Here is a 23,183-nt window from a genome sequence, read left to right on the forward strand (position 1 = left end):
TCAGGGCGTGAACCCAGGATCCTGGGATCGAGCCCCGCATTGGGCTCCCTGCTCCGCTGGGAGCCTGCTTCTTCCTCTCCCACTCCCCCTGCTTGTGTTCCCTCTCTCGCTGGCTGTCTCTCTCTCTCTGTCAAATAAATAAATAAAATCTTAAAAAAAAATCAGAACATAAAAGATGATACTATTTATATGAATTGAAAAACATGTCCACTGTTATAGAATAATAGTTAAACCCTTTGAGCTGGGGATGGTTTTTGACTGGAAGGGAGCCTCAGGGAGCCGTTTCAGTTTTGGAAATGTCTTATATTTTCATCTTGGCTAGGATTACACAGGTGTATGTATTTGTAAAATTTCATCAGGGTGTAACTTAAGTTTCATACGTCTTACTGTATATAATTGTATTTACATATAAAAGTAAAAATTTAAGTGTTTAAAAATTATTGTCATACATTTTCTCTGATACCCTGCCCCACCCAAGGAACCTCAAACAATATTGCCTACAAGTATGCTGTATGGACTCACATTAAATTTGCCTAACAGTTTGGAAAGACTTTATTGATAGAGCTTTAAGGTTTTTTTTAATTTTTTTAAACTCCGTATATGAAACTTATTTAGGTGATTTTCTATATCCTCTGAGTTTTTATAATTTTCCACAATAACATTTATACTTTTCTTGAATTTATTCTTAGATAATTGTAGTTGTGAACAGGCTGCTCATCCATTTATGTTTCTTGTATCTTGCTAATATCCAAAAGTTATTTTGTACATTTCTCTTTTGTCACCTGTCTTGTCAAATTTTTTCCATTATGAATCTTTTGAGTCACTTTAGTAGAGACTGTTAGGTATTTTTTCAACTGTCGGAAAGGGAGAATTTTCTTTATTAATATTTTACTCATTTTTGCCTTAATTGAAAACTTAGAGCATCCTTACCATGTTCCTTTTTGAATTGAAATGTCTTGAACATTTAAAAAATATATCTTAATCTTTGTCTTTACCTTGTTTATATTTCATCTAGCTAGTTTTTCTAGGAGTTGTTTATTAAGCTTGGCTGCAATTTTATCAGGTATGATTTTGAGTCTAGTAATATGACCATTTAATTTCTCTCCTTCATTCATAAATTGAATTCGATTTCCTAATATTGACTTATTTTTGCATTCCTGACAAAAATGCATTTGGTTATATATGATGTGTACTATTTTTATGCACTACTAACGGAATAGGTTTTTTGATACTTAGAAACTTTCTATGTGTAAGTGTAATTAGTTTAGCTTTTGTGTTACTTTCACAGTGTGGTTTGAATATTGGTATCTATAGTTGCTTAATAATTATTGGACTTTTCAGGGGCACCTGGGTGGCACAGCAGTTAAGCGTCTGCCTTCGGCTCAGGGCGTGATCCCGGCGTTACGGGATCGAGCCCCACATCAGGGTCCTCTGCCATGAGCCTGCTTCTTCCTCTCCCACTCTCCCTGCTTGTGTTCCCTCTCTCGCTGGCTGTCTCTCTCTCTGTCGAATAAATAAATAAAAATCTTTAAAAAATTTAAAAAAAATTATTGGACTTTTCAGATTTTTATTGTGGTCTAAACAAATTTTTGAAACCTAGTAACTCATCTTTTAATTACTTTTAAAAATAAAGGACTCTTTAGTTTTATTTGGCTACAGAGAAATGATTTCTTTAAGTAGTCACACACAGATAAAATAAACAAAAAAAATTTATTTGCTGTAATATCAATTATTTGGACGTTTTCATTTCTTTTTTTTTTTTTTTTTCTACAGTCCGTGGTGGATGACTGGATTGAATCATATAAACAAGACAGGGACATCGCACTTCTGGATTTAATCAACTTTTTTATCCAGTGTTCAGGATGTCGAGGTACGTAATGTTGGGATAAATAATTACATCGAGTGTGTCAGTCCAACAGTGTCAAATTTACTTTGCCTTTCTTTAGTTATATATAATCCATCCTAGAACTATGTGCTAATCTTTTTCTGGTAAGGAAAATTATTATTATTTAAGGATAATTCATCTTGTTTTGTTCAGTTTTGCTGTAAAACAACAGATTTCTAAAATTTTATGACATTTTGAAGGAAATCTAAGATTTGTTTAATGAATTTATGAATTGACTTTTTAGATCATAAACTTTTATAATTAATACTTACTGATATTATTTGTACTTATGCTCCATATTAGGAATTTTGCAAGTTGCTAACGTTCAGTATTTTATATCCTTGTCAGTATTTTGGTCCTCCTTGTACAGATGAAGTACTTGAAGCTTTAATGATTTGCTTTAGGAAACATAAGTACCAGAATCTGATTTCTTAAGTTTATCATCCATTGGAAATCTGTAGACAGTTTTTTAAAATAAAATGTAATTTTATTTTTATGATATTAATAGGTAATTGATAGAAATTTTTCTTCCTAGGAATAAATAAATATATTTTTTTAAGGAATAGATATATCTTAACAGGTTATAATGTGTTACATAGGGGAGATCAGTTGGTAAATCAGCATTCTTTGCTTTTCAGCACATAGAGTACAGTGATCTTTTATTGAGATCACTAATACAGTTGATTTCTCGAAGCCTTTCTTATTTCTGTTTGTCACTCACAGTATTGACACAAGTTCTTTATCAAATATTTACAGAGCACCTGTCTTGTACTAAGCACTCACACATGTTATCAAGACAGTCTCTGCAGTATTAGAGTATGTGTAATTTTCAAAGGAGGCTTTATTAGAAGGAGCAGAGAGGGAAATATACCAATAGTTAAGTAAAAAGTGCTCATCAGTGTCATCTTAATAACAATGCTTACAATTTAATGACAATTTAATATGTGTTATGCTTTGTATTTTATATGCATTTGCTCATTTAATATATTGGTTAATAGTCAGATCAGGCAGTTGTGATTTTTATAGATCAGGAAACTGAGAATAAAGGCTGAGGTAAGTTTTGGACATCATACAGTTAGTTAAAGTGCCAAACTCAAGATTCAGAGTCATGCTTGTCTCAGTCAAGATACTATGGTAATAACAAAGAGGGGCTTCTGATGTAGCCCATGCTTAGTTATCTCTATGTATGTGTAAATGTTGGGGTATTTGTAAGAAAGCACATGTCAGAGGAAGAAACTCTGTGGTGAGACTGAGGCTGAGGAAAAGAAAATTAAAGGGGACAAGGAAGACTAAAGTTAACAGATTATGTATAAATACCTAAAGACAAGAAAGCAGGGTACACTCTTGAGCATAAATAGAGTTTGAACCTGAATCTGAGAGCCTTGAGATTGGTGAAGAGTGGCAGGAGATTATGCGATTTGGAGGAAAGTGACTGTTAATTTTGTAGTCTTAAAATGGATATAAGGCAAGCACTGAGTGATGTACTTCAGATGTATTATCTAATCTATGTACATAAAGTGTTCTGTTGGATTAGGTTTTGATTTTAAAACAACTTGTGGTCTTTAAATTTTTTCCTTTTTTAATTCATTCCCAGGATTCAAAAGACCAAAAAGCTTTAGAATATATAAAGCAAAAAGTCTTCACCACTTCCTGCCTTCCCATCTATCTCCACAGAGTTAACTTCATTTAACTACTTTGTTGTACATTCATCTGTCTGTCTGTTGGCATTATTTATCTAATTTCTGTATGTATAACTGGGAATATATATTCTTTCCTTCCCCACTGCTCTTACACAGAAATACTCATGTATAGGGAGCTTTTTTAATACAGCATCATAGCATTCCTTTGTGCGTGTGTACAATAATTTAGTCTTCTATTAAAAGACCATTGCATTGGGGCTCCTGGGCGGCTCAGTCGTTAAAGCATCTGCCTTGGGCTCAGGTTATGATCTCAAGGGTCCTGGGATCAAACCACGTATTGGGCTTCCTGCTCAGCAGGAAGCCTGCTTCTTCCTTTCCCACTACCTCTGTTTGTGTTCGCTCTCTGGCTGTCTCTCTCTCTGTCAAATAAATAAATAAAATCTTAAAAAAAAAAAAAAGACCACTATATGATTTGTAGTCTTTTGCTATTACAGTACTGTAATGAGTAATTTTGTGTATACCTTTTTTGCTCTTTGTGGAAGAATGTCTGTGGGAAAATGAATTTGTAAAATTATATTAGATATTGCCTAACTTCTATAGGAATTGTACCCATTTTTACTCCCATTAGTAATACATGAGGATGTTTCTTCTTAGACTTTTCCACAAAGTATTTTTATCAAATTTTGGGGTTGGCCTTATGAATGATGTAAAAATGATGTGCCAGTGTAATTTTTTTTAAATTGAGGTGAAATTCACTTAACATACAATTAGCCTATTTATTTATTTATTACAATTAACCATTTTAAATTGTACAGTTCAGCAACTTTTAGCATGTTCACAATGTTGAATGTTGTGCAACCTCTTCTCTCTAGTATCAAAATGTTTTCATCACTCCAGGAGAGTACCTCATATTTATCAAGTAATCATTCCCATTCTCCATTCCTCCTTCAGTCCTTGGCAAGTTCTAATCTGCTTTCTGTTCCTATAGATTTGCCTGTTTTGGTCATCTTATATAAAAGTAGTTCTACAACATGTGACCTTTTGTGTCTGATTTCTTCATTTAACCATAATGTCTTTGAGTTTTATCAGGGTAGTGCCATATATCTATAATTCATTCCTTTTAATGGCTGAATAACATTGGGGTGTAGATCACAGTTTTTAAGTTTATTCGTCTGTTGATGGACATTTGAATTATTTTCACCTTTTGGTTATTGTGAATATTGCTACTGTAAACATTTATGAACAAATTGTGTTTGAGTGCTTGTTTCTTGATTTTGGTGGGTAAATATGTAGGAGTGGAATTGCTGGATCCTATGGTAATTCTGTTTTCCTTTTTTAGGGAACCATCAAACTGTTTTTCACAGCAGCTGTAGCATTTTATATTCATCCGAAAAATGTTATGGGGATTCTTATTTCTTCACCTCCTCCCTGTACTGTTTTCTACAGTGGCTACACCAGTTTACATACCCACCAACCGTGCACTAGGGTTCCCTTTTCTCCACATCCTTGCCAACACTTGCTGTTTTCCAATTTTTTTTATTTTAAGTGTCCTAGTGGGTATGAAGTGGTATCTCCTTGTGGTTTTGATTTGTGTTTCCTTAATTATCAGTGATCTTGAACATATTTTCATGTGTCTCTTGGCCATTTGTATATCTTTTTTAAAGAAATGTTTATTCATGTCCTTTATTCATTTCTAAATTAGGTAGTTTTCCTTTTGTTGTGCATTGTTAAGGGTTCTGTATATATTTTGAATACTAAGCTCTTATCAGATACATAACTTGGAACTACTTTCTTCCCATTTTGTAGCTTTGTCTTTTCACTTTCTTAAAGATGTTCTTTCATAGGGGCCGCCTGGGTGGCACAGCAGTTAAGCATCTGCCTTCGGCTCAGGGCGTGATCCCGGCATTGTGGCATCGAGCCCCACATCGGGCTCTTCTGCTATGAGCCTGCTTCTTCCTCTCCCACTCCCCCTGCCTGTGTTCCCTCTTTCGCTGGCTGTCTCTCTCTCTCTGTCAAATAAATAAAATCTTTAAAAAAAAAAAAAAGTTCTTTCATACTCAAAAAGTTTTAAATTTTAATTTAGTCCATTTCATCTGTTCTTATTTTTTGCTCAAGTTTGTAGTGTCAAATCTAAGAATCCATTGCTAAATAAAAGGGCATGAAGATTTATCCTTATATTTTTTTCAAATTGAGACAGTCCCCTACTTATTATGGTTCAACTTGTGATTTTTTTAAAAATCTATTTTTAAAGATAGATTTATTTATTTTAGAGAGAGAGGTGGGGGAGAGAGGCAGAGAGAGAGGGATAGACAGTCTTATGTAGACACCGTGCTGAGCATGGAGCCCAATGTGGAGCTTGATCTTACGACCCTGAGGTCACTACCAGAACTGAAATCCAAGAGTCCCATGCTTTTTTTTTTTTTTTTTAAGATTTTATTTATTTATTCGAAAGAGAGAGAGACAGCCAGCGAGAGAGGGAACACAAGCAGGGGGAGTGGGAGAGGAAGAAGCAGGCTCATAGCGGAGGAGCCTGATGTGGGGCGATCCCATAATGCCGGGATCACGCCCTGAGCCGAAGGCAGACGCCCAACCGCTGTGCCACCCAGGCGCCCCCAAGAGTCCCATGCTTAACCAGCTGCGCCACCCAGGCACCCCTCAACTTGTGATTTTTTTTTCACCCTACAATGGTGCAAAAATAATATGCATTCAATAGAAATTGTACTTTGAATTTTGAATTTTGGCCTTTTCTCGAGCTTAGAGATATGTGATAGGATGCTGTCTCCTGATACTGGGCAGAAACAGTGAGCCACACCTCCCAGTCAGCCACGCAATACTGATGGTAAACAGCCAATACACTCAAAACCATTCTTTACCTCTCATTCTGCTTTTCAAATTCAGTAAATTGCATGAGGTATTCAATACTCTATTATAAAATAGGCTTTGTATTAGATGATTTTACCCAACTGTGTGCTAAGGAAGTGTTCTGAGCTAGACTAAGCTATGATATTCAGTGGGTTGGATGTATTAAGTGCATTTTTTTACTTAATATTTTCAACTTATGTATGATGGGCTTATCAGGTTGTAACCCCATAAGTGAAGGAAAGTGAAGGAAAATCTGTAGTTTTACAGTTTCAGCTTTATAATTAGGTTGTTGATTGTGGTTAATTTTTATATATGGATGATTTTAATTTGTATTTCTCTTATGAGTGAGGCTTGAGAGCTATTTCTATTACCTTTTCTTTGAATTCTCTGATTTTGTCCCTTGCCAGTTTTCCTTTCTAGTATCTTCTTAGTTTGTGAAGAGGCATTTAAAAACTGGATTTTAAAACATTTTGATAAAAGTCATAGAATGATCTTTTCTTACTATGATTAACGAAGAAGTCACACTGTCTTTCACATCAGTGGAATATAATAGAAATCCAGAAATATACCCAAGTACTAGTGAAAATTTAGTAAGTGTATCTTAAAACATGTGAAAGAAGAGAGGCAAATTGCATCTACACTGAGATATCATTTTTCACCTATCAGATTGATAAATTTAAAAATTACAAGAATACTCTGTTAGTTAAGCTATTAGAAAATAGACATTGTTACATTGTTTCCTGGAATAAAAATTGATACATCTCTGATGGAAAGAGATTTGGCAATATCTACCAAAACAACATTTGTTTTTATCCAGCCATCCTACTTCTATAAATTTGTCATGAAGATATGCCTCCAGATTAAGAAAATACAGGCACAGGGTTACTTAATACAATATTATTTGCTATTGCAAAAATTTTGGAAACAACCTAAATACTCATATATAGGAAAATGATTAAGTAAATTGTCATAGAGGTACACAATGGAATTTTGTAAAAAAATCCACTGTGAAAAAGAATGAGAAAGATCTCTGTGGACTGATGCAGGGAGATTTTCAGGATACATTTTTAAGGGCGAAATGCCAAGTGCAAAAGAGTGTCTACAGTATGCAACTTTCTTGGGAAGAAAGAAGGGGAAAATGCAATATACATATGTATACCTTCTCTTGAGCAAATGGAAACAGAGGAAAGACCAAACAGAATATTGACTGGCTATCTGCAGGGTGTGTGTGTATATAAATGAGGTGGAAAGTCTAGAGGGAATTGGGGTGAAAGGATGATACTTAATTTGAATATGCCTTCTTTTAAATTGAAGTATAGTTTACATACAATATTAGTTTCAGGTGTACAACGTAATGGTTTCAAATTTATATACATTATGAAATGTTCCCCATGATAAGTACAGTTGTATCTCTCAAGTTATTGTACAAAGTTATTACAGTATTATTCACTATTATTCATTTTCTATGCTGTATTACAGTATTATTCACTATTATTCATTTTCTATGCTGTATTTTTCATTCCTGTGACTTATTTTATTTTATAACTAGAAGTTTATACCTCTTAATCCCCCTCACCTATTTCACCTAATTCCTCCCCCTGCCCCTTTGGCATCCATCAGTCTTCCATATTTACGAGTCTGTTTCTGTTTTCTTTGTTCATTTGTTTTGTTTCTTAGGTTTCACCTATATGTGAAAATACCTTAAGGTATTTCTCTTCGTCTGACGTGTTTCAGATAGCATTATACCCTCTCGGTCCAGCCATGTCATATGGGATGTCCATCAATTTGCCATGCTGATGGCAAGATTTCATTCTTTTTTATGGCTGAATAATACCCTGTTGAATGTGCACGTGCATGTGTGTGTGTGTACACACACACATTCTTTATCCATTCATCTATCGATGGACATTTAGGTTGCTCCTGTATCTTGACTTTTATATATAATGCTGCAGTAAACATAGGTGTGCATATCTTTTCAAATTAGTGTTTTCATTTTCTTCAGGTAAATACCCAGAAGTGGAATTACTGGATCATAAGGTATTTCTATTATTAATCTTTTGAGGAACCTCCACACTGTTTTCCTTAGTGGCTCACCAATTTATTACTATCAGTGCATTAGGGTTCCCTTTTCTCCACACTCTTGCCAATACTTGTTATTGCTTATCTTTTTGATACTGGCCATTCTGGCTGGTTTGAAGTGATACTTCATTGTGGTTCTGATTTGCATTTCCCTGATGATTAGTGATGTTGAGCATCTTTTCATGTGTCTGTTGGCCATCTTTATGTATTCGTAGGAAAAATGTCTATTCTCTGCCCATTTTTAAATCAGATTATTTGGGGATTGAATTTTATGAGTTCTTTATATATTTTAGGCATTAATCCTTCATCAGATATATGATTGCAAATATTTTCTTCTATTTGTTACAGTACCTTTTTGTTTTATTGATGGTTTGCTTCACTGTGCAAAAGCTTTTTAGCTTGATATAGTCCTAGTTGTTTATTTTGCTTTTGTTGCCTTTACCCAAGGAGATAGAACCCAAAAAAATACTGGTAAGACTGGTGTTCAGAGGTATACTGCGTATGTTTTCTTTTAGGAGTTTTATGTTTTCGGGTCTTACATTTAGGTCTTTAATCTGTTTTGAGTTTATTTTTGTATATGGTTTAAGAAAGTGGTCCAGCTTTCTCTCTCTCTCTCTCTCTCTCTCTCTCTCTCTCTCTCTCAAATAAATAAATCTTTAAAAAAATTTTTTTAAAAGAGAAAGTGGTCCAGTTTTATTCTTTTGCTTGTAGCTGCCCGGTTTTGTCAACATCATTTATTGAAGACTATCTTTTCACCATTGTATATTCTTACTTCCTTTGTCATAGATTAATTGACCATATATGCATTGGTTTATTTCTGTACTCTGTGTTCTGATCTGTTGATCTGTGTATCTGTTTTTGTGCCAGTACCATACTCTTTTGATTACTGTGGCTTTGTAGTATAGTTTGAAATCAGGAAGCCTGATAGTTCCAGCTTTGTTGTTCTTTCTCAAGTTTGCTTTGACTGTTTGGCATCATTTGTGGTTCCATATGAATTTTAGGGTTCTTCTAGTTCTGTAAAAAATACTATTTGTATTTTGATAGGGATTGTTTTGAATCTGTGGATTGCTTTGGGTTATATGGACGTTTTAACAATATTACATCTTTCAGTCAGTGAGCATGGTATATCTTTTCATTTGTTTCTGTTGTCTTCAGTTTCTTTCATCAGTGTTTTGATAGTTTTCAGAGTATAGGTCTTTCACCCCCTTGGTTAGATTTATTCCTAAGTATCTTATCCTTTTTGCTGCAGTTACAAATTTCTCTTTCTGCTAGTTACTTATTAGTGAATACAAACCTAACTGATTCTTTATATTAATATGGTATCCCGCAACATTACTGATTCTGTTTATTTGTTCTGATGGTTTCTTGATGGAGTCTTAGGTTTTTTTTATCTATAGTGTCATGTCACCTGCAAATAGTGACAGCTTAACTCCATCCTTAACAATTTGGATGCCTTTTTTTTCTTTTGTAGTTATTTGATTGCTGTGGCTAGGACTTCCAATCTATGTTGAATAAAGGTGGTGAGAGTGGACATCCTTGTCGTGTTCCTGATCTTGAAGGAAAAGCTTTCAGCTGTTTATCATTGTGATGTTAACTGATTTGTCATTTATGACCTTTATTATGTTGAGGTGTGTTTCTTCTATATTCTGTTTAGAGTTTTTATCATGAATGGAAGTTGAATTTTGAGATGATCACAGGGTTTTTATCCTTATATTTTGTTAATGTGGCCTATCACATTGATCTTGCAGATACTGAACCACGCTTGCATCCCTAGAATAAATTCCACTTGATTATAGTGAATGACCCTTTTAATATATTGTTGAATTCGGTTTGATAATATTTTGATCAAGATTTTTGTATATATATCCATCAGGGATATTGGCCTGTAATTTCCTTCAGTATCTTTGTCTGGATTTGGTATATATGTAATGCTGGTCTTGGAGAGTGAATTTAGAAACATTTTTTTCCTCCTGAATTTTTTGGAATAATTTGGGAAGGATAGGTATTAACTCTTTTTAAAATGTTTGGTGGAATTCACTTGTGAAGCCATCTGATTCTGGCCTTTGGTTTGTTGGGAGTTTTTGATTACTGATTCAGTTTCATTACTAGTCATTACTGATTCAATTTCGTTTCTAGTAATCTGCCCAGATTTTTGTTTTTCTTCCCAAGTCATTCTTGGAAGATTGTGTGTTTCTAGGAATTTATCCATTGCTTTTAGGTAGTCTAATTTGTTGGTGTATAATGTTTTGTAGCAGTCTCTTATTTTTTGTATTTCTGTGGTGTTAGTTGTAATTTGTCTTTCATTTCTGAGTTTTTAAAGACCTTTCTCTTTCTTTTGATGATTGTGGCTGAAAGTTTATCAATTTTCTTGATCTTTTCAAAGAACCAGTCTTAGTTTTATTGATCTTTTCTATTGTTTATTTAGTCTGTAATTAAGTTTTTTCTGCTCTTGTTCTTATTTTTTTCTTTTTACTAACTTTGTGCTTTGTTTATTGTTCTTTTTCTGTTTCCTCCAGGTGTAAGTTTAGATTGTTTAAGGTTTTTTGTTGTTTGTTGCTTGAGGTAGGTTTGTATTGCTATAAACTTCTCTCTTACAACTGATTTTTCTTTTCTAAATATTTTGAACTTCTATATTTCCAATTTCATTTATCTTAGATATATATATTTTTAAAGACACCTTTATTCAGCGCCATGATCAGAGTATTACATTTAGCAATCAGTAATATGGGTGCAAAAAAATATCTACATTTAAACCCTTTGTTGGAATGCTTTACACTTTCTGTAGAACAGAAACTAAAATAACCTGTTATACAATTAGTCACAAATACAGTCCTCGAGTTTTTTGCCCATACACATGAGTATTGTCTAAAACATGTCTTCTTTGTTGCAGCTAGTTCCTGCCACCACTGTGCTTGGCTGAGTTCACAAATCTGTTGTAACCTGTAGCTTCCCTGTCACTGAGAACTGGCTCTCCTCTCCTGCTGAGCTTTGTTTCCTGGCAGTAATTAAAACCTTCTGCCACTGCCATAGCTACTGCTGCTGCTAGAACCACCATAGCCACCTTGGTTTTGTGATTTGGCAAAGTATTGGCCTCCACCACCATAGGGGCCAGAGCTTCTGCCTCCAAAATTTCCTCCTTTCATGGGTCCAAAATTTGAGGATTGATTGTTGTAATTGCCAAAATCATTATAGCTTCTGCCACCTCCAAAATTGCTTCCATCATTACCAAATCCATTATCCCATCCCCACTGCCACCATATCCACCACCACCTCAACTGCCGCCAAAGCCACCTCACCCACTGAAGTTCCCTCCATGACCACCACCAAAGTTTCCAGAACCACTTAAATCTCTTTGGCTGGATGAAACACTAGCCATCTCTTGCTTAGATAGGGCTTTCCTTACTTCACAGTTGTGGCCATTCACAGTATGGTATTTTTGAATGACAGTCTTGTCTACAGAGTCTTGTTCATCAAATGTTACAAAAGCAAAACCTTTCTTTTTGCCACTGCCTCGGTCAGTCATGATCTCAATCACTTCAATTTTCCCATACTGTTCAAAATAACCTCTTAAATGGTGTTCTTCAGTGTCTTCTTTAATGCCACCAACAAAAATCTTTTTCACAGTTAAATGGACACCAGGTCTTTGATAATCTTCTCGAGACAGCCCTCTTTGGTTCCACAGCCCTTCCATCCACCTTGTGTGGCCTTGCATTCATGGCTGCATCCACCTCCTCCACAGTGGCATACGTGACAAATCCAAAGCCTCTGGAGCGCTTGGTGTTGGATCTCTCATTACCACACAGTCCGAAAGCATTCCTCATTGCTCAGAATGGCTCCTCAGACTCTCATCAGTTGTTTTAAAGCTCAAACCTCCAATGAAGAGCTTCTGCAGCTATTCAGGCTCTTTGGGAGACTCTGACTTAGACATGATGGCAGTGGGAGGGGGGAGACTTTAACGATGCTTACTCGCAGCGTCCACGGGCAGAAAGGAGTAATCTAACGAAAGTATCTCTGTCTTGGATATTTTCTTTTTTTTTTTTTAAAATTGCCTTTATTTTTATTTTTTTTTTAAAGATTTTATTTATTTATTCAACAGAGACAGAGACAGCCAGCGAGAGAGGGAACACAAGCAGGGGGAGTGGGAGAGGAAGAAGCAGGCTCACAGCGGAGGAGCCTGATGTGGGGCTTGATCCCTAACGCCGGGATCACGCCCTGAGCCGAAAGCTGACGTTTAACTGCTGTGCCACCCAGGCGCCCCTGTCTTGGATATTTCCTGATGTACTTTTTGATTTCTTTGTTGACCCATTGGTTGTTTAGTAGAATGTTGTTTAGCCTCCAGGTGTTTGTGTTTTTTTCAATTTTTTTTTCTTGTAATTATTAGTTTCATAGTCTTGTGATTGGAAAAGATGCTTGGTATGATTTCAGTCTTCTTAAATTTATTGAGACTTGTTTTGTGGCCTAACATGTGACCTATCTTGGAGAATCTTCTCTATGCACTTGAAAACTGTGTATTCTACTAAATTTTGGTGGAATGTTCTGTATATATCTGTTAAGTCCATCTCACCTATTGTGCTGTTCAGAGACAGTGTTTCCTTATTGAATTTCTGGTTGAATGATTTATCCTGTGATATAAGTGATGTGTTAAAGTCCTCTACTATTATTGAATCAGTGTCACTTTCTCCTTTTATATCTCTAAATATTTGCTTAATGTATCTTGGTGCTCCTATGTTCAGTACATAGATATTTAAAAGTTATATTTTCTTGCTGGATTTATCCATTTATCATTAGGTATTGCCTTTCTTTGTCGCTTCCATCTTTGTTTTGAAGTCTGTTTTGTTTGATATAAATATTGCTACCACAGCTTTTATTTTGGGGGGGGTCTTCTGTTTGCATAGAATATCTTTTTCTCTTTATTCACTTTCAGTGTGCAGGTGTTTTTAGGTCTGAAGTGAGTCTCTTGTAGTCAGCATATAGATGGGTCTTTTTTAGTCTACATTTGTCCTGTCTTTTGATTAGATCAATTCAGTCCATTTGCATTTAATGTGGTTATTGATAAGTATGTACTTAATACTGTTTTGTTAACTATTTTCTGGTTGTTTTTGTAGTTCTGTTTTGTTCCTGTCTTCTCTTATTCTCTTGCCTGTTGATTTGATGACTTTCTTTAGCATTAGGCTTTTTTCTTTGTCTTTATTTTTTTATGTCTATTGTAGGTTTGGTTTGTGGTTATCATGAGGTTCGTATATAACATCCTATGTATGTAACTGTTTAAGTTGATGGTTACTTAAGTTTGAACACATTCTAAAAGCATTACCTTTTTACTCCCCCTTCCATGTTTTATGTATACAATGTCATATTTTACATCTTTGTATTTTGTGTATTCCTTAATGAATTATTATAGGTAAAATTGATTTTAGTATTTTTGTCTTTTAACCCTCGTACTAGCTCGATAAGTATTGATCTACTTCATTTACTGCGTTTTTACTTTTCCAGTGAGATCTTTTCTTTTCACAATTTTTATACTTCCAGTGGTTTTTTCTTTTCCACTTAACAAAGTTCCTCTAGAATTTTAAGACTCATTTAGTGATGAGGAACTCCTTTAAACTTTAGTCTGGGAAACTCTTTATCTTTCCTTCAGTTCTGAATGATAACCTTGCCAGGTAGAGTATTCTTGGTTGTAGTTTTTTCCTTTCAGCACTTTGATTATATCACACAACTTCTTTTGACTTGCAAAGTTTTTCTTGAAAAATCAGTGTCTTTGTATGTAACTAATTGCTTTTCTCTTATTCCTTTTAGGGTATTCTTTAAATTTTGCATTTTAGTTATTTTCTGACTGTGGATCTACTTGGGGTTCATCTTGTATGGGGCTCTCTTTTCTGTCTGTACCTGGATGTCTGTTTCCTTCTCTAGGTTAGCGAGGTTTTCAGTTATTAATTTTTCAAACCAACTTTTTGCCTTTTTCTGTCTTCCTTTGGGACTGTTATGTGAATGTTGGTACTCTTGATATTTAACCAGAGTTCCCTTAATTTACTCTCAGTTTTTAAATTCTTTTTTCTTTTTGCTGTTCAGTCTGAATGTCTTCCAGATCACCGATCCATTCTATTTTTTTTTTTTTAAGATTTTATTTATTTATTCGACAGAGATAGAGACAGCCAGCGAGAGAGGGAACACAAGCAGGGGGAGTGGGAGAGGAAGAAGCAGGCTCCCAGCGGAGGAGCCTGATGTGGGGTTCAATCCCATAACGCTGGGATCACGCCCTGAGCCGAAGGCAGACGCCTAACCGCTGTGCCACCCAGGCGCCCCCACCGATCCATTCTAAATCTTCTAGTCTGCTTTTGAATCCGTCTAGTGTATTTTTCATTTCAGTTACTGTATTCTTTGGCTTTGATTGGTTCTTTTTTATATTTTCTATCTCTTTGTTGAAGTTCTCACCGGGTTCACCCACTCTTGTCTCAAGTCTGGTGAGAAAGTTTATGACCATTATTTTGAATTCTTTGCCAGGTAGATTGTTTATCACCATTTCACTTAGTTGTTTTTTTGAGATGTCTTGTTTTTTCATTTTTCTGTCTCTTCCTTTTGTCTTATTCTGTGTGTTTTGTTTCTGTGTATTAGATAGGTCAGGTACATCTCCTAGTCTTGAAAGTAGTGACCCCTTCCCAGGGCAGGAGTTGCTTTGGAAGGGTGCCAGGCCTGGCCAGGGTTGCCTGTCAAGTGGACAGGGCAATAGTCACTTTGTGGGGACACTGGTTTCAACTGAGATTGCCTGCTGGGTGTGACTGAGCCAAGAGGCGCTTTGGTAGATGCCAGCTCGTGCCAGTCCCCAAAGGATCGCCAGGGCATGACATGGGGTGTCGACAGACAGATGGTTAGTGTCAGAACTGGCTCTTCTCATCTCATTGGTCTACCTAGGCTGAAGGAGAGCTGGAAAAATGGTGTCTGCCAGCACTTCCACTTCTGAAGAAAGTTCCTACAGATTCCTGCTGTTTTGGCACATGCCCTAAAATTAGTCAGTAAGTCATCTTTGTGATACAGGTGCCTTGCAAACTGCTGTCTCAGTGCTGGATCTCAGAATGAGTGATATACTAACCCATTAGAGCATTGTCTCAATTTCCTGTAGCACTCTTGCTCTTTTAGAGTTAAGCCCTTTTTCAAAAGGGCTTTTTCAAAGCCAGACACTAATGGGGCCTCATCTTCCTCATGTAGTTAGCCAGGGTGGGGATGTGCCTGATATGGGCCTTGATCCCCTCAGTCCTCAGGTAATACTTCTGTGCCTGTGATATCCTTCCTGCTTGTTGGGCTGTTTCATTTTTTGTTGTTGTTGTTTGTTTCTGATTGCATTTTTGCCCCTCCTACCCTTCTTAAGGTGGTTTTTTCTTTATTTCTTTAGCTCTGGAATAGCTGTTTGGGCTTTAGGTCGTTTTCAGAGTGAGTTATAGTATTATGGTTGTAGCCTTGGTATGTCTGTAGGAGGCACTTAGTTCAGGATCCTCATACTTTTGGTATCTTCCCAAGGTCCTGGAATGTACTTTGGAATAGTCCTGACTTTTAGAGTTACCTTAATGTTTCATATACTCAAAAAAGCCAAAGAACAGTTGTAAGGAAAATCCTAAATTGTATGCAGATGAAATAGATAAACCATATACTTTTCCATACCATAAATAACATACCCACACTGAAGAGTGTAAAAAGTACTAAGTAAAATAACTTTTGAATTCAATTTTTGGGCTTTAAAGCTAATGGAGAATGTTTGAGGAAGAACACAGTATTTGCCTAGTCTCAGAATGTCTTCTTGCAAGTTGTCTGTTATTTACAATGGGTAAAATAATAACCTTATAATGTATAAACAATAGATACCACCATAACCAAATGAAGAAAGCAGATATTTCCAGTTGTTGACCTAGTTAATAGCATGTGCTTCCTAGAGTGCACTTAGAAGAACTTAACTTCACTTCCATGGTTTTCTTTCTCAAAGTGCAGAGCCTAAATCTACTCATGGGGAGACATCAGGCAAGCTCACATTGAGATATATTCTTTAAAATAACTGTACTGTACTCCTTAAAAAATCATTTGTGAAATACAGCTTAACGACTCAGGAACTGTTACAGATTAAAGACTAAAGAAACATGACGACTCAATGCAGTGCACAATATTAGATTTTTCTTTTGACATAATGGATGTTATTGAGACAAGTATGAAATCTGAATTAGTTCTGTGGCTTAGAACATATGTATTATGTCATTGTTAATTTCATGATTCTGATGATTATACTCTGGTTGTATAAGAAATTGTTTTCATTGGGGAAAACACACACTGAAGTATTAAAAGAATAAAGGGATACATGGAGAGTGAAAGAAGGATGAAACAAATGTAAAATATTTACATCTGGGAATTCAGAAATGCTCTGTACCTTTCTTACAACTTTTGTGTAAAAGTCTGAAAGTCAAAGTAAAAAAATGAAAGGGAAAAAGTTTTTTAATCATAAAACCAACATTTTGCTCAAGGGAAACTGGTGGAGTCCTTTTCACAAAGTCAGACAAGGCAAAATAACCCACTCACAACTCCTCTTTGATACTATGTTGGTGATACAAGTTAACACATTTAGACAATGAAATGAAGTGTGGTATCTAATTCAAAATACTGTTGAATGTTTAGAAAGTTTGAGAGAATTTGCAATACTAATATGAGCAGTAAAATAATTCAATAAATTATTGGGCTTATAAAGTCAATATAGATAAATTAATATATTTTGTTTATATAAGAATAGCCAGTTAAGTAATGGAATAAAAGACCCCCACTTCTTTAAAGTTTTTATTTAAATTCCACTTAGTTAATATACAGTGTAATATGAGTTTGTGATGTACAATGTAGTGATTCAGCACTTCCATACAACACCTAGTGCTTATCACAGTAAGTGCATGCCTTAATCCTCATCACTTATTTATTTATTTTTTTAAAGATTTTATTTATTTATTTATTTATTTATTTATTTATTTGACGGAGAATGAGAGAGACAGCCAGTGAGAGAGGGAACACAGGCAGGGGGAGTGGGAGAGGAAGCAGGCTCCCAGCGGAGTAGCCTGATGTGGGGCTCCATCCCAGGACTCTGGGATCATGCCCTGAGCCAAAGGCAGACGCTTAACAACTGAGGCACCCAGGCGCCCCTCTCATCACTTATTTCATGCACACCTCCCCCACCTCCCCTCTCATAACCATCAGTTCTCTATAGTTAAGAGTCTGTTGTTTGGTTTTCCTCTCTTTCTCTTTTCTTTTACCCTTTGTTTGTTTTGTTTCTTAAATTCCAGGTATGAGTGAAATTATATGGTATTTGTATTTCTTTGACTGACTTATTTTGCTTAACATAATACTTTCTGGCTCCAGTCCATATCGTTGCAAATGGCAAGATTTCATTCCTTTTTATAGCTGAGTAATATTCCATTGTATATATGTACCACATCTTTATTCATCAATCGATAGACACTTGGCTGTTTCCATAATTTGGCTCTTGTAGAAAATGGTGCTATAAACGGAGGTGCATGTATCCTTTTGAATTTGTATTTTTGTATCCTTTGGGTAAATACCTAATAGCACAATTCCTGGATCCTAGGGTAGTTTTATTTTTAACTTTTTAAGGAACCTCCATACTGTTTTCCGGAGTGGCTATACCAATTTTCATTCCTACCAACAGTGTAAGAGGGTTCCCATTTCTCCACATCCTTACCAACACCTGTTGTTTCTTTTGTTGTTGATTTTAGCCATTCTGACATGTGTGAGGTGGTATCTCATTATAGTTTTGGTTTGTATTTCTCTGATGAATGATGTTAAGAATATTTCATTTATCAGTTGGTCATCTGCATGTCTTTCTTTCAGAAGATGTCTATTCATGTCTTCTGTCCATTTTTTAATTGGAGTGTTTGTTTTTTGGGTGTTGAGTTTTATAAATGCTTTATATATTTGGATATGTCATTTGCAAATTTCTTCTCCTATTCCATAGGTTGCCTTTATCTGATATATCATTTGCAAATATCTTTTCTCATTCCATAGTTGCCTTTTAGTTTGTTTCCTTTTCTGTGCAGAAGCTTTTTATTTTGATGAAGTCCGAATAGTTCATTTTTGATTTTGTTTCTCTTGCCTCAGGAGACATATCTAGAACTAAGTTGCTACAGCTGATGTCTAAGAGGTTATTGCTTGTGTTCTCTAGGATTTTGATGGTTTCCTGTTTCACATTTAGGTCTTTCATCTGTTTTGAATTTATTTTTGTGTATGGTGTGAGAAAGTGATCCAGTTTCATTCTTTTGCATGCTGTTGTCCAGTTTTCCTAACACCATTTTTGGAAGATATTCCCCCCCCCTTGAATATTCTTTCCTGTTTTGTTGAAGATTGACCATATGGTTGTGGGTTTATTTCTGGGTTTTCTGTTCTGTTCCACTGATCTGTTTTTGTACCATACTGTTTTGATCACTACAGCTTTGTAATATAACTTAAAGTTCAAAATTGTGGTGCTTCCAACTTTGCTTTTCATTTTCAAGATTGCTTTGGCTGTTCAAGGTCTTTTGTGGTTCCATATAAATTTTAGGATTGTTTGTTCTAGTCTGTGAAAAATGCTGTTGGTGTTTTGATAGGGATTGTGTTAAATGTGTAGATTTCTTTGGGTAGCATAGACATTTTAATAATATTTGTTCCTCCAGTCCATGAGCATGGAATGTCTTTCCATTTGTTCGTGTCATCTTCAGTTTCTTTCATCAGTGTTTTACAATTTTCAGAGTACAGGTAATAGATTCCCCCCCCCCACTTTAAGATTTTATTTATTTATTTGAGAGAGAGAGAAAGAAAGAGAGTGGATGCATGATGGGGGGGGGGCAAAGGGAGAGGGACAATCAGACTCCCTCCTGAGCTCAATTCCATGACCCCAAGATCACAGCTTGAGCCAAAGTTAGACGCTTAACTGACTTTGCCACCCCGGGCGCCCCTAAACTCCCTTTTTAAGATAAAAATGGGGAAAGTGTTGGAAATTATTCAGTTGTACTCCTCACTTGATTGTATATATGAAGTTGAATTTCTAATGCATCAACGATTTAAATATAAAATCAACAAATAGCAGAAACAAAGACAGAAACAATAAATACCAGTAAGAAGAAAAGCACCAGAAGTAAACATGGAAGAATTCCTTTATTAAGTGGGAAAATCTTTTATTGATGTGACTCACAATTAATTTTGACTCATAATCTGTAAAAGAAAATAAAAATATATATAAAAACATATAAACAAAAAATTGGTAAGTTAAAAGAATGCTAAAATATGTATTGCAAACTTTACATGGAGGGCTCAAATAGGGACAGTCAAAAGATAGAACAAATGGGGAAAATTGTTTTTTATTACAAAGGCCAATCACTCTATTATATATTTGAGGTAAGACTTGTGTTGAAATCTTTGCATTGGACTCCTTGTGTTGAAAAGCATTCTCAAATTTAGATTGGTCTTCTGTTATATCAGCCCATTTTTTTCTAAAACTATGTAATACAAGAGCAAAACGATATTAAACAATCCACTGAAGAGGGACAAGAATCAGAGAAGGGAAAAAAACTCACAAACCTTTTTTTTTCTAGTTCCTGGCTAGAAGGGACACCCCCTCCAATGGCATGACAAATTGTAATGTCATGTCACGAGTAAAGAGTCTGGAAAGCCCCTCTTTCTTGTGGCCCTAGTATCATTATGTTCTCCTCTTTACCCTGTAGTCTAGTGGATGTTATTGGCTTCCTACTTTAGCTACCTTAAGTTGCATCAGCACCCCTATTTGTTTCTTTAACTCTGCCCACACATCTGTAGTCTTGTTAAAAATCTCTTTATTTGAACAATCTGGAGTGAATTGTATTTACTGCTCGGAATCCTTAGAATATAGTGACTAATTCAGTGTGTAATTGTAGGATGTATTCAGTATCAGTGAAGTAGGAAGGATGGGGATTGAAAAGTTGATTTAAATAATATTGACTTGGGGCACCTGGGTTCTCAGTTGGTTAAGTGTCCTAATGTTGATTTCGGCTCAGGTCATGATCTCAGGGTCATAAGATCAAGCCCCATTTTGGGCTTCATGCTCATCAGAGTCTGCGTGCCCTTCTCTCTCTGTTCCTACCCCTGTTCACACACTCATGCGTGCATTCTCTCTCTCTCTCTCTCTCGAAGAATGAATGAATAAATAATATTGACTTAGGAGTGCATTTTAAGCTGTATAACTTTATAAACTTCATAGGAATAAATTCTGAGGATGCTAAACAACACAGATTGATGGAACATGTTTATGATATGCATGACAAAGATACATTATCCCTATATTTAATATATTATATTTAAATGCCCCTTTGGTACAGGCATATGTATTCGGGTATATGCTAATATCAGTATATAACATATTTCAGAAATATATATCAGGGATATTGATAAATTGGGGGGGGGTTTGGTTTTTTTTTTTTTAATATTTTGTTTATTTGACAGAGAGAGAGATAGCCAGCGAGAGAGGGAACACAAGCAGGGGGAGTGCGAGAGGAAGAAGCAGGCTTCTAGCAGAGGAGCCTGATGTGGGGCTCGATCCCAGAACGCTGGGATCACGCCCTGAGCCAAAGGCAGACACTTAACGACTGCGCCACCCAGGCACCCCAGGGATTTTTTTGACAAATGTCAAAATATATATAAAATAAATTAAAAATTGGTAAATTAAAAGAACACTAAAAAATGTACTAGAAACTTTACATGGAGGGTGCAAATAGGGAAGGTCAAAAGATGGAACAAATGAGGAAAAAACTTTTTTATTACAAAAGCCAATCACTTCATTATATATTTGAGGTAAGACTTGTCTTGAAATCCTTGCATTGGACTCCTTGTGTTGAAAAGCATTTCTCAAATTACTTTTACTGGTATCCTAACATTAGTCTCAGTCTCTTTAGAAGATAGGAACCGGTGTTTGTTATGTGTTTGTTATATATTAATCAGTATGGTGTTTCAAAGTTTGGTTTAATGAATTGTTTGTCTCCTTATATGCTCAGTGTGTATAGATAGATAATTCAGTACTGTTTTTCTTAAATCCTTTTTAATTGTAACATCTTATATATACAGAAGAGTACATAAACTGTAGATGTACTGGTTAAATAATATTTACATTTTGAATCCCAGTGTTACCAGTACTCAGCTCAAGGAAAATTACATTGCCATAACATTGCCAGGACTTCAGAAGACTCCTTCCCCTGTGTGCCCCTCCTCTATCACAACCACCTGCATTTTCCACAGAGATAAAAATATACTTTGATTTTGTGATAATTATTTCCTTGCTTTTCTTTATAGTTTTACCATGAGTGGATCTATCCTTAAAACAGTTTAGTTTTGCCTTCTTCTTTAGATAATTAACTGTTGTTCTCTTTTGTACATAATTAACTCTACCTACTCTTTATCTTGCTTTTTTTGCTCAGATATTCTTTTGATTTATGAGATTTATTTATGTTTCCTGTACCATATTTCATTAATTTTTCATTGTTTTAAAGCAAACAACTCTTTGGTGTGGTGGGTTTTCCCATGTATTGTAGCATGTTTAACAGCATCTCTGGTATCTATCAATTAGATGCCAGTTACACATTCCTGTCTCTCCTCCCACACCTGCTTCTCTTGTTTTGACAACCAAAAATGTCTGCAGATAATGGTAAATGTCCCCTTGGGCGCAAAATTTCTGTACTGCGAGAACTGTCCTAAAGTATTTACTACGTGAAAATACTAGTTCATGTAAATTTCCTACACTTGAAGGAAATTGGGTTGTTGCTTTTGGATAGGACTAACAGTGCTACTCTAAGCTGTCTTTGGCACATGTTAATTCAGTGTCCCTGTGCACAAGATGCTGTAGTGTGTGTACTGAGAAGTGAAATTGCTGGAGTGTAAGAGATGCAACTTTTCTAGGTAATGCCAGACTGTTTTCTGAAGTGGTTGTAGAAATTTCTTGTCCTTTTGTATTTTCATGTATATTTTAGATTGTCACATTCCACTTAAAAAACCTTGTTGGAGTTTTGAATAGAATTAAATTTAATTTGTATAATAAATTTCTCAACCTCCATAATGTTGACATTGGGGCTGAATAATTACTGTTGAAGGAGCTTTCCTGCATTGTAGAATATTTAGCAGCATCTCTGACCTCTATCCCTAAATGTCAGTAGCATCCCACCCTAACTTTCAATTATTCATATCTGTGGGGAGTGGGAAGAAAAAGTTGAGAACTACTGCTGTATAAGAGAAGAGGTGAGGGGCGCCTGGGTGGCAAAGCGGTTAAGCGTCTGCCTTCGGCTCAGGGCGTGATCCCGGTGTTATGGGATTGAGCCCCACATCAGGCTCCTCCGCTATGAGCCTGCTTCTTCCTCTCCCACTCCCCCTGCTTGTGTTCCCTCTCTCGCTGGCTGTCTCTATCTCTGTCGAATAAATAAAATCTTTAGAAAAGAAAAAAAGTAGAAGGGGTGAATTTACATCTTTTTAAAATCAAGTCTTCAAATTCATGATCATTGCGTATATTTCTCCATTTATTTAGATCTTTATTTTGTTCAGTATTTCAGAGGGTGTTTTTATGCATGAGTGAAAAGGTTTTATACATCTGTTATTAAAATCTGTAGTTTCGGACTTAAACTTTTTTTTTTTTTTTAAGATTTTATTTATTTATTTGACAGAGATAGAGAACAGCCAGAGAGAGAGGGAAAACA

At 35.6% G+C, this 23,183-nt stretch overlaps 1 protein-coding gene across 6 annotated transcripts in view; it reads left to right on the forward strand.

The window, feature by feature from the left end:
• STAG1 (stromal antigen 1) overlaps positions 1-23,183 on the forward strand; it is a 414,808-nt gene that overhangs the window by 183,734 nt on the left and 207,891 nt on the right. For all 6 annotated transcript variants that reach the window (XM_011231800.3, XM_011231799.3, XM_034661958.1 and 3 more), the window contains one exon: positions 1,774-1,870. In XM_011231800.3, coding sequence (XP_011230102.1) covers positions 1,774-1,870 — 97 coding nt within the window. The remainder of the gene's footprint in view (positions 1-1,773; positions 1,871-23,183) is intronic.

The sequence above is a fragment of the Ailuropoda melanoleuca genome, chromosome 6, assembly GCF_002007445.2.
Source record: "Ailuropoda melanoleuca isolate Jingjing chromosome 6, ASM200744v2, whole genome shotgun sequence".
NCBI lineage: Eukaryota > Metazoa > Chordata > Mammalia > Carnivora > Ursidae > Ailuropoda > Ailuropoda melanoleuca.